Below are 13288 nucleotides of genomic sequence, written 5' to 3' on the forward strand. Positions count from 1 at the left end.
CTTGCCTGGAAAACGCCATGGATGGAGGAGCCTGGAAGGCTACCATCCATGGGGTCACAAAGAGTCGGACACGACTGAGCAACTTCACTTTCACTTTTCACTTTCATATTAAACTTAAAACAAGGTAGATGAAAAATGATTTTTGATTTTAAAATGAAAGCAAGAAAATGAAGGAAAAGTCAAGGCAATAAGAAGGACAAACCCAGAAGCTCTAACGATGTGTAACATGGATTCAAGGAGGACAGAGCACAAGGGATTACAAGAGGTGACTTTTTAAAATGATACCAAAACCTTCTGAGAAGACTAGAGTCCATGGAGCAAAACACTGCTGAGTGCCAGGCAGACACACTGAAAAAGCCGCACACCCACATATATGCCGACTAGATGTCTGAATTCCAAAAATAAAACCAAACAAGAGAAATGCTGCAGCTTCTAATTAGAACAAAACAGATTTTTTAAAAAGATTCCCTTCAGAAGAAAAGGACTCTACCTGTGTTGAATATCTTTTCTGCAACACTAAAAATGTCAAAGAGCAAAGGGAAAATCTTTCCATAATTCTAAGGAGAAAGCAAAGATTCTGCAGTTCTGCACTGATCCAAACTAGCAGTCATGCTTGCCAGAAAAAAAGTAAATTCCACCTTCAGACAGTCAAGGACAAAAAATAAACCAGCAGGAGGTGGCCTTGCAGTGGCGTGCTACATCCAGCTGGTGCGGGGCGCCGCCACTGTGAGAACACGGTCCCTTTGCCTGGTGGGAGGAGGGAGCTGAGGACTCCACACTCTGCACCAGAGTGGACAGCAGAGCTCCCCACCCGAGGCTCAGCACACACGGGGAGCTCACAGCACCTCTGAGAAAGGACGGAGGTCCTTACCTCAACTTACCGATGACAGAACTGTGGCTTAGAGAGAGTAAATGATATTATCAGGCCACAGAGCTGGGAAGAGGTGGAGCAGGATTTGAGAGTAAAAAAAAGAAGCCAACTCCAGAGCTAGTATTAACTAAGCATTAGGCAACACTGCGGAGAAGGCAATGGCACCCCACTCCAGTGCTCTTTCCTGGAAAACCCCATGGACGGAGGAGCCAGGTGGGCTGCAGTCCATGGGGTTGCTAAGAGTCGGGCACGACTGAGCGACTTCACTTTCACTTTTCACTTTCATGCCCTGGAGAAGGAGATGGCAACCCACTCCAGTGTTCTTGCCTGGAGAATCCCAGGGACGGGGGAGCCTGGTGGGCTGCCGTCTATGGGGTCACACAGAGTCGGACACGACTGAAGCAACTTAGCAGCAGAAGCAGCAGGCAACACTTCCTCTTAATAATGAAAGAAAATATTTTTAAGGGATGATTACATGTAATATACGTACCAATCTTAAATTACTACAGCAATAATTAAACATTAAAATAGTTAAATAATTAAATGTTAAAATATTATTTTAAATACTAATGAAATGGCTAAGGATCTAAAATACAGATCCTATATATATATATATATGTATAAAATATATATATAAAGGATGTATTTTTGCATTACTGCAAGTCCAGTATAACAACCAAGAGTGAAAACAGGAGAAAAATAAGAGTGTACTAAAAAAAGAAAAATCCCTTCTCCAAGGGTAGAATGGGGTGTACACAGGTAATGAATACTGTTCAATTCTTTACCGTGACAGAAAACAGGCTAAAGTACATTTGCAAAAAACGCAAGCCCATTTGCTGATTAATAGCTGCTGCTGCCGTTCAGTCACTAAGTCATGTCCAACTCTTTGTGACCCCATGGGCTGCAGCACATTGGGCTCCTCTGTCCATGGGATTCCCCAAGCAAGAGTATTGGAGTGGCTTGCTGTTTCCTTTTCCAGGAAATCTTCCCAACCCACAGATAGAACTCGGGTCTCCAATTGGCACGCAGATTCTTTAACACTGGGAAGCCCTAATAATGGTGGTTTAGTCATGTGTCTTCGGCATAAATATCAGAAAAGAACCAGACTGTAGGACTATCAAACCACTGTAAGGCAAAGAAAGGAACAGGCAACAGACAGGTGGTTTCAGACCTAACTGGAGAAGGCGATGGCACCCAACTCCAGTGCTCTTGCCTGGAGAAATCCCGTCGACGGAGGAGCCTGGTGGCCTACAGTCCATGGGGTCGTGAAGAGTCAGACGCGACTGAGCGACTAAACTTAAAAAACTAAACTTCAGACCTGACGTTTATTTCGGGGTTGCCATGTGACAGTGGGCTGGCAGCAGTGACATCTTCCACTAGGAGAGCATGGCCAAAGCCCAGACTGGCACTGAGAATCGAGTACACGGGACGATTAAAGACATACCAAGGAAATGCAAACAAAAACCTGCGGGACACGCCACTGCTTCTCAGAATTCCACCTCAGGAGACAGAGGAAGACTAAAGGCAACTGAAAGTGCAAAAGTTAGGTACAAAGGAGCCGAGGCTCACCGTCAGTGAGCTCCTTTTGACGACTCTTAGCAGAGCCTCAGCCCACATACAGGCCCTCATTCCTCACACCCCACTGAGGCAGAAATCAAACCTAGCAGCCATAGCACGAGGTGAAAAAGGGACAGTGAGACAGTGAGATAAAAACAAAAACCAGGGACGCTTAAGGACAAAACTCGCAGAACTGATAGAGAACGCATGTAAACAGCTCTTTGAAAAGACCCCAAAAGAGAGAGACCCCTGTAAAGTCAGCCTGCAGAACGGACTGACCCGGCAACGTGGGGGACGTCAGTTACACAGAGGCAGCACACAGAAGAGCAGCCACGCAGCGTGCGATCTCACGCCGCCCGAAACCTGAGAGGACGCGCACTAAAAATAGATAAGTTACCGAAATGGACCCAAGAGAAACGAAACAAACCCATCAGACCATACTTAAAGACTTGAAAACAATGCTAAACTTTTCCCACCAGAAGTCTACTAGACCCAAGGGTTTTATAAGTGAAGTAGGTATCAACTCTGTGATTTAAATGGCCCCAAAATACAGAACAAGACTAGCAAAATACTGTCTTCAAAACCGACAGAAGCAACATACTCACATGTACTCCTCACTAGAGATTCATTGCTTTATAAATAAAAATTTAGCACTATATTAAGTGAATAAGGCATCACAGGAGCAGAATCACTAAATATTAGGAAAACCAATACAATTATTCATATAATCATACATCATATAAATTTTATAAATTCAACATCTTCAAAAATACTACCTTAATAAACAAAGAATTAGAATATTTTTTAATTCAATAGAATATAAGGGGTGTAACACTGACCAAGACAACTGTGAAAGAGGAAGAGAGAAACTGTCTTATATGAGACACACCTCAGGGCTCACCTAGAACTTCAGAGGTAAGAGCCATAACGCCTGGTGCTAGTGAAGGTTCGGCAAGTGAGAGCTGCACCACTGACATGACGCTGCTGAACCTCCTCCCCGTTCATGATGTGCAGTCCCTGCACAAGACCGCACAGAGGCCACAGGGAGTTAACCATCTCCTGACTATCTTTCTGGTACCTTATGATGAATACACTGCCCGCCACCACCCACTTCTCCCTGACCACAGTGCTATCCATGGCCTTGGGCCCCACCATGGCAGCGAGTGTCCAGCGAAGACGTGCAAGGTGTCCAGAGATACACTGTTCCACCTTGCACTCATCCCACCAGTGCTGAGATCCCACCTCTGGCTGAGTCAGAAGCCAGAGGTGATTGCAGCAGCTCCTCTGCATCTTAATTTTCCACTGGAATTCTGAGCAGGCAGCCATTGCAACTCTACCCCATCTCCCCCTCCTCCTGGGAGAGCAGGGGCTCCTAGAAACCATGAAGCAGGCAGGGTGAGGGACAGCAGCAAATGGACGCACAGCCACGTCCTATGCCGAGTTCCAGGCACGGAGCTGTGTGCACAGAAACGGGAGAGGAGAATGACGACTGTTTGGGGCCTGAAATACGGCAGAAGTGAAATCACCACTCATGTTTATAAAGTGTCCACTGCATCACAGCCGAACCCTGCCCGTGTGGGTCCACGTGTTCACGGCTTTGGAACCGCTCGCTGCTGAATTCACCAGCTCAGCACCGTCACTCCACTACACTCCAAGGAACACCACCCTGAACTGGATTCTGGACGTCCCTGTACCCCAGTTAAACAAATGGGATGCCACGCCCCCCAGTTACGCACCGCAAGGGCGATGCTTAGCTTCATGGGTATGTCTAAGAGTTGAAATTTATTTGGAAAATTCTGTGATTTAAGCTATAGCTATAGAAATACAAATTTTCTACTATATTCAGAAAGATGTATGATGATGAGGAAGAATCAAAGATGCTTTTATAAAAAAGAGTAAGAAATTTGCTGAACGTCTGCCCTGAAAATACAACCTCCACTTAACAGCCACTGGGTAAAAACACATCTAAGACTATTTGTTTTCACCTGATTCAATCTCAGAATTCTGTAACTGCCTAGACCGGAGTTTCAATAATGGTGAATTGTTGAATATTATGGAGGTCTCTATCCAAACACTTAAGACAAATCATCTCGGGCGGTTTCCAAATTAAAAGCTTGTAAAATATGTAACCTCTCCTAGTTTTTGCAATTAATAGGGTACATCTGCAATTAGCCTGACTTACTGAATGCAGCGCTGCTGTCATTAAAAGATGTCTGTGAAAGTGCTGCTGTTATTATGGAGGCTCAGGAGACCAATCCCTCCTAGAGGGCAAACAGTGGACTGGTGGAAAGCAGCAGCCATAAATCACACTGTCAGGCAGCAAGGGGAGCCAGGAGGAGCACAGGCACGTGAAGGCCATTCACAGCAAACGGCCCGGCGCTGCCCAGGAAGAGTTTACTGCACCTGTAATTAATTAAAATTTCCTTCAAGCCAAATCTTTAATAAACAAGGATTTGTGCTGACAATGAAGAAAAAAGGGCCCCGGCAAGATAATTTTACAATATCCCTTACAGAACAAGCGCAGCATCGATCATCTCTCGTATCAGGTGTGCACGCCGTCTCGAAAGTTAACAGGAACTAACATCGCTTTGTGTTATAATTTGTGTACTTGCAGCGGATCTGAAATATTTAGGATGCCTAAGGGACCACGTGGTCCTTTTCTACTTTTGTTATGTTTTCTCTCGACTCCCAGCTTTGAAAAAGCCAAGTCTTTTCATGCTAGCGTTTCAGAAAACGGGCCTTTTTAAAGAACATGCGATGGCAGTGGTGCCAGACGGCCCATCCTTGTGTGGACTCTTCTCTGGTCACACCCTGCCTTTCCCAAAAAAGAATTTTAACATTCTCTTTCACTGTATCCACTTGGAGCCAATGTACCTAGACACAGGGTGAAAAAGGTAAAGGATTGTGAATATCTTTGATAAAGCGAGTGTGAACTATCTCAAGCATAATCATACTGAATCAGTCAGAAGCATCAGAATGTCTTTTCTCAAGCACTGAGATGAAGAGGCCAGCCACACTCTGTTTTCAACACCAGGAATCACCTGGGTGAACGCTGCACGCTGGGGAGCACACTAAGTTTACTGTGCACCCGTACGAACCCAACACATTCTCAAAAGATTACTAAAAAAAATACCCATTTTCAGGAGTTCAACCAGGGCTGAGAGAAGCTGAGCAGCTTGCCAGGTCACAAAGCTATAAAATGGCAGACCCAAGACCCAAGCCCTGGCCTGGCAATTGTAACATCTAAGCCTTTAGATCTTTATGCCACTGCTGCCTTTCCTAATCCTACGGCTCTAAATACCATGAATGAATCAAAATGATCAGTCTCCTTGAATTATTAACATCAAAACTATTCCACAGTATTACCATGTCCTACAAAGCAGGGAAAGGTGAGAGAGCTTTAAAGTGACAACTGCTTCGGAATATAAGCAAAACATTTCTCACGAGACATCTTCCAACAACTTGAAAAAAGGGTACTTAATAATTAAACAAACTTTACTACACAGTGCTAAAGATGCCACCACCTGCTGTGAGTTAGTAAGTATTATAAAACTGTCTTCTTTTATTATCTTTTCATGTATTTTATTTCCCCAAGAAAATGGTTAGTTTTCCAAGCCAGTTAGAAACATAATATCCATTTTTTGCAACTCAAATAACATCACACACCTACAGTATTGTATTTAACATTCAGAAAACGAAGATCATGGCATCCGGTCCCACCACTTCATGGGAAATAGATGGGAAACAGTGGAAACAGTGTCAGACTTTATTTTTCTGGGCTCCAAAATCACTACAGACGGTGACTGCAGCCATGAAATGAAAAGACGCTTACTCCTTGGAAGGAAAGTTATGACCAACCTAGATAGCATATTCAAAAGCAGAGACATTACTTTGCCAACAAAGGTCCGTCTAGTCAAGGCTATGGTTTTTCCTGTGGTCATGTATGGATGTGAGAGTTGGACTGTGAAGAAGGCTGAGCGCTGAAGAATTGATGCTTTTGAACTGTGGTGTTGGAGAAGACTCTTGAGAGTCCCTTGGACTGCAAGGAGATCCAACCAGTCCATTCTGAAGGAGATCAGCCCTGGGATTTCTTTGGAAGGACTGATGCTAAAGCTGAAACTCCAGTACTTTGGCCACCTCATGCGAAGAGTTGACTCATTGGAAGACTCTGATGCTGGGAGGGATTGGGGGCAGGAGGAGAAGGGGACGACAGAGGATGAGATGGCTGGATAGCATCACTGACTCGATGGACGTGAGTCTCAGTGAACTCCGGGAGTTGGTGATGGACAGGGAGGCCTGGCGTGCTGCGATTCATGGAGTCGCAAAGAGTCGGACACGACTGAGCGACTGATCTGATCTGATCTAATTCAACAAATAAAGATTAATCAACTTACGTATCAAGTTTCTCTCCATTAGAAAAAGGGATCATAAAAGATAATGAGAAAAGGAAAATCCTAGATTCCCAGTAAATGAGATTTCAACTGACCATTAAGGAGATTCAGAGCCTGAAAATGTTCTTATCCGATTTGATCATTTGATTGAAAATATTGGCCACATTTTTTTTTGCATGGTTGCTGAATATTCATTTGATAATTCAAAATTATGCTGTCAACCAAAATGAATATTAACAAAGATAATACAGGATTACATGGTGAGAGAGGTGGGAAGCTAAAAGGAATTTAGGGAAGAAAAATGATAGCTAAGCTCCATGAGAAATTGCTTGATCATTTGATATCTATTTTCCAAATGAAAAACTTTAAAAAATTTCAAAGTTTAACATCTGCAAGTTACAACAAAACTTTAGAAAAATAATAATAATCTACTGAATAATAATTCTGGCATTATTACACTGTTAAGCTTCCCAAAGAGAAATTCTCTTCCCTTCCCTATTTTCTCCAGCACTGAATGTCCCTATACCAGAGTGCTGCCATTTTATTTAGACAGGACAGCCAGTGGCACAGAATGTTTCCCCATGGAAAAGAGGAATTTCAGCCTACAGGATGGAAAGGTAGACATCAAATGCTGGCTTAGAGGACAGAACAGCACTTGCAGGATTTGAAGTGTGATTAAGAAATGTAAATTCTGTTGCAATTTAACATACACCTGTAAGCCAACGAGTGTGCATGGTGGTAACAACAATCTGCACACAACAAAACACATACAAAAGGAAGCAGCAGAGCGATCAGATGCCGCTCAGTGCTTCATCCAGAAGCCAGAGCTCTGATCTCAGAAATGTTCAGAAAAAAGGAATTTTGTTTCCAGAAATGGAAACAAGGCCTGTGTGGAGGAATTAGCACATTTTCCATATGCTTTCATCACAAATAATAAACTGATACTAATATTAATAATAAACTGTGTTTCTAAGTGGATAGTATGGTTTGAAAGATACAGAAGAACACCTTTTCAATCTTTTGCATAACAGCTTACATCTTTAGGGATATGAGACACTTCATAACGGAAAAGGAACCATACAAAGAGTTAAGGGTCAGAGTCAAAACACAAGCCTCTTTACTTTTTCTCAAAACTTAAGTAAGAAACTTTCAAATTAAAGTCCTCGGTAAACCATTAAGTACTAGAAAAACTATGAACAATTATATGTATGCACGTATCTGTGCATAACCAGACATCTCAGAAGGTGCAGATCACTGTTAAAAAAAAGTGAATAATCTGTTCTTTAAGGTTTTGTTTGCCCTCCAAGCAAGTTAAGGAAGCAAGACTCATCAACAAAGGCACTGACCAATGTCAATTCTATTTCCATTCGTTAGTCAATGCATTTCATTTGCTTGAAGGCTGCTTTTCAGGCTAACAGAGGAAATACAAGTGGGCCATGATATGGTGAAGGTGTAACAGAAAAAGCACAGAAGAAAATAAAAGGATAAAGAGGAACATGTGAAAAATATGCTTTTTAAAGATATGCCATCAACTAAAGAATTCTAGTACAGGATTCTGCAATACAAAACATTAAGAAATGTCAAAAGACAAAGAAGTGAAAAAAGCAATCAAAAATATTTTACAAGGGTGATAACAAGATAGTTACAACAATTTAGTTTGACTAGAAAAATGATTGAAACTTATTCTCATGCTACTAAAAAAACCACTTTTTAAAAACTGCAGCATTTACCTCACTTCATTAATTATTTCAACTCACTTGTTTTCCATTTATCGTTTAAAATTCAGGGCAAAGTCAGCTGGTTTCAACAACAGCTAGTAAAAGCAAGATTCCACCTCACCAAACTTGAGCTACCAAATTATAGATACTCCTGTTTCACTTCTAACAAAAGCTCTGCTTACTCATCATCATGAGCAAATAGGAATTTGGAGGAAAGGGGGTCTTGGCAGAATTACAAAGACATTGGAGCTTAGTGGCTCACATGTACTTAACTCAGCAGGGTGAACACCAGCCCTCTCAGGGGCACTGCTCTCACGGGCATGCAGACCTCACTCACGAGCTACGACAATCAGCAGAGAAGGCACGAAGACCTCACTCACGAGCTACGACAATCAGCAGAGAAGAGCTCATAACAAACTGCCACTGCTCATCTACAGAGAAACCTGCAAACCCCAGTGAAAATGTGTAATTATCATCTATTCAGCTATAGGGGCACTTGGGGTACAAAAATGATGAAGACATAGTCTCCACTCTGCAGAGTTTACAGTCTAGATGATAGACAGAAATGAGAATTAAAAAAGCATAATACAAGCTATCTATGCTACCCACAGAAGAACAGATGATAAACTTCCTTTTGGATGATGTGGCTAAAACAACAAGTAAGTGAAGAAATGCCACCTTCAAAGAACAGTGATTATACTTAAATGGCAATCAAGGATTCAGAGAACAAAAAGCAACTTAATTAACTAAAAGGCAATAATACAAATAACGAAAATGTCAAAATGGCAGGCTGTTCTTTTGCTCATTAAAAACACATTTTAAAAGCATGTTAACAAATGCCTTTACTGATTAAAATACTAATTGCATTTTGTACCTACTTTCCTAAAACTGTTAAAGCCAGTAATGCCTCAAATCCAGCCAGTTAACTACTGCATAAGGCCCTTGATTTCTGGTCCCACTCAGGGTATCAGGCTTGTGTTTCACTGGACAAGAACATGTCTTGTCATCACCATGGGCTGTTAGAATGATAAAGCCTGCATTCACAACTGTTCTGAAAATACAGAGTTCTAAAATGAATCAAGAACAATCAATGCATGAAAGAAATATCAGAACATACATCTGAGAAATAAATGGATCAAAGCAAAGACTATCAGGTAAAATGGAAGGTTTTAAAACAAAAACAAGCAAAAAGGTGCTGAAGTATTGTAATGTTACCTTCTTGTGGGTAAAGGACCCGGTTTCGTGCAGAACTGCCACTCTGAATGCAGGCCACCACGTGTGAAACTCCTTCACCCACTGATGCATCACCGTTGTCGGACAGACAATGATGGTCGGACCCAACCCCTCGAACCTGCACCCAGAATGTCCAAGAGGAAAAGACAGCCGTGAATGACATATACGAATGATTAACTGCCAAAACATGAAAAAAGAAACAAACAAAACTCTACAGCTCAAAAAGGAAAATCCTACTGAGGATAAGCCCACCTGGTGAAATCCCTACAGCCCCATTCATCAATGAGTGGACGCATGTATTAAGAGGAACCACCAGCTAATGTGTTAAAAATATCATCTACAGTGAAGTAAATCAAACAAAAACTACCTAACAAGGAAACTTTTCTCTCTTCTTCTATTCCAGATTAGCGAAGGCATAAACGGTATATATCAACCTAAGTGAACATAGAATATGTTCTATCAGTTTGAAGCTTTATAGTTTATCAAGAGTTTTCACCCACAGGATTTCACTCAGTCTCACAGCCCCGGGAAGCCAGCAGGATGAGAACCCTGCAGTGTTCAGGCTGCCGAAGACTGGTGTGCCCAAGGTGCCACAGTTACCAGGAGACGGAGCGACGCCTCAAGTCAGTCTTCTGACAGCTGCAGCCCGCTTTTGCACTACAGCATGCTGTTCGCTTCTCCACGTGATACAGAACCAGTGGGTGAGCGCCAGTGACCATTTCTCCCAGAAAGCCCCAGTCAACAGAGCTCAAGCGTCACAGTGTTGTGGAAAACAGCCGAACACTACAGAGAAAGAGCCTTAGCAAGAGCCGCATCTGACCAAGCGATCCCAGGCAGACATTTGTGGACGGAGATACAAGAGCCTCAGCAAGAGTCGCTGCTGACCAGACGATCCCAGGCAGATATTTGTGGACCAGATACATGCTGCAGCGTTCTTTGCGCTGCAGAAAGAGTGGGCACTACCTGAACACCTGCAAATAAGAGACAGGCTAAACAAACCATCCTCTTTCTTTACTACTGCACAGGCAAGTAGCTAGGAGCACTGCCTGGGTCTGAACCCCAGCTCTGCACAGCTCTGGAACTTCAGTTTCTCATCTTAAAATGGGAACAACAGCCAGTTATATGAAGTTTAAATCAGTAAGTATAAAGTGCTTAGAATAGTATATACTAAATACTATTAGAGTTTCGAGGTCTTTCTAAAAACCACATAATTTATGGAATCATCCCAATTCATTTACACATAGGGAGCCAGAAAACTGGTCATTGCCACCATGTCAACATTCATCTCTCCCCCTTTTCCTTCTGAACGGAACAACTTTGTGCAGGTGCCCCCTCTTCCTTCCCAGACATGTACTTGATGGGACTCTGACCACCGTCTGGTTACGGCAAAGAGGGAAGAAGCTGGAAACACAGGTCATCTTCGGCCTGTTAGCACACAGCATTCCCCTAGAGAGGCTCGCCAGTCCATTGAGGGGTCTGGGAAGACTGGCTGGCTCATGGTGAGGAAGCACTTAGGCTCTAGGTCAGGGGTCGCGTCATCTCTTGGTCTCTCCTGCTGCATGTGAACGAGGAAACAAGAGCTCAGCAGCCACTGGCAGTTGAGTTCCTGTGCAAAGAGATCTTATGACCACAAGAAGAACTGGCCTCAGGAGAACCTGGGCTGCTTCTGATGACGCTGTGTCTACAATCTGCCTCCTTGGTAGGTTCCTAGATGTAGCACACGTTATGTAAACATTTAACCCACACTGAAGCCAGGATTCTTTCTACTGGCAGTCAAAATATCCTGATCCATAGTATACCGCAGGCACCTGACAGTCAGTGCCCTTCCGCCCTGCTTCCTGCCTGTCCACATGGAACCAACGCCCTTTTCTTGTCTCAGCCCAGACCCCACTACATCAGTGTTTCTACCACTTCACCTTCAGTCCTGCTGAGAGACGGGTGTCAGTCGGTGCAGAACATGAAACCCAAGCCAGAGTCAAACTAGTGGTGGGAACCTCTTCCATACAAGACTCACACTCGGCCACCAGCGGCAACCAGGAGCTGAGACGGACAGACACTGGGGCCTTCATGGCCTACCTCTCACTCTGCAGCAGAGTCACCGGTGCCTTCAAACTCTCATTCTCTGTCCCCTGCCTATTTCTGCCCACAAGGATGTGGAGTATCTGAAGCTACCCACTGCACAGACTCTCCCCATGCTACCATCTCACTAACCCTCACAGTTTCACTCACTCTCTTTACACTGGTAACGTGAATCTAGGTCTTCAGCCCCAGTCTCTTTTCTGAGCTCAGAAGTACCATTCGCCCAGACGTCCAACTGCCGGCTGGTCCCTCCACACAGATGTCCCCACAGCACCACACGTCACCCTCCCCTGAACTGTCCCTCCTCCCAGATTTCCTGATCCAATGGAAAGAGCTGCCACCCATGCTCCAGGCACCCTCAGTGGAAATCCAGGCCTCTGCCCACTGCTGTTCTTCACCGCATCCAACTGACAGAGTTCATGTCACACACACTTCCTCTCTGAGTCACTCTGTCTCTCCACTGCTAACACTCCCTTCTGGCCACTACCATCTCTTACCCAGGATACTGCACTTTCTAGCACCATCTTTTCAAGAAAGCACAACAGAATGCCTCATCCCTTTGCTTAAGAGCCTTTTCGTGTTTGTCCCTCACTCTTGAGACAGTCCAAACACCTCACCCTGCTGTCTGAGACCACAAGGACTGGACCTCGGGCCGCCTCTTCAGCATCACCTCTCTCCAGAGCCCTTGTCCTGACCGGCCCCTCACAGGTCCGCACTCCCCTACTAGCCCTCTTTCAGCTCTTACAAAGCGTACACTCCTCTGACCTCTCAGCCTTCACCTTGTCCCTTCCTTCCCTCTTCTTCCAGCCACACTCCACCTGTCCTTCAGCCCTCAACTTCCTCCCTTCCTGTGCCTTTCTCTCCAGGCAGGTTAAGGACCTTCCTTGGCGCATCCACACGAGTTAGGACTCCACATTAACCCTGTCATAATATATGTCTCCCTGGGGGTGTGTGTGTGTGTGTGTGTGTGTGTGCGCGTCGTGCATTTGTGTGAAGCTCCTTCACAGTACAGGGATAGCTTCTTCTTTAAATGATCTCAATGTCTAAATCACAGAAGGCAATGAAAGAATATTGGCTTTTTTAATGAAAACTTCTTTTAAAAGGTTGAAAGAAAATTATATTGAAACATTAAAAGAGATTATTTTCGAGTTGGAGATCATGGTTGACTTTTTTTTTTTGCTACAGTTCAATAAATGATTCTCAAACTTAATATTTTTTTTGTAAACTAAGCCACACAGCACTGGAAATATTCATCTGCACAACTGAAAAATACTGTGTAATTTTGTAGAAAAACAAGCCACAACCTAAATAAGGCTGACCTTTTACTCCAATGTAACAAAATACCTCCACCCATTTCTAAATCCTCCCACCTTTAGCTAGTTCCTGCCCCTGCCCCTCTGCTCCAGAGAATGGGCTCAGATCACAAGAAGCCAGGAGCT

General features: G+C 43.7%; 1 protein-coding gene across 2 annotated transcripts in view; it reads right to left on the reverse strand.

The window, feature by feature from the left end:
• Window positions 1–13288, reverse strand: part of ERCC6 (ERCC excision repair 6, chromatin remodeling factor) — a 76209-nt gene that overhangs the window by 23362 nt on the left and 39559 nt on the right. For both annotated transcript variants that reach the window (XM_070364931.1, XM_070364932.1), the window contains exon 8: window positions 9753–9888. In XM_070364931.1, the coding sequence (XP_070221032.1) occupies window positions 9753–9888 (136 nt within the window). The remainder of the gene's footprint in view (window positions 1–9752; window positions 9889–13288) is intronic.

Source organism: Bos mutus, chromosome 28, assembly GCF_027580195.1.
Source record: "Bos mutus isolate GX-2022 chromosome 28, NWIPB_WYAK_1.1, whole genome shotgun sequence".
Classification (NCBI taxonomy): Eukaryota; Metazoa; Chordata; class Mammalia; order Artiodactyla; family Bovidae; genus Bos; species Bos mutus.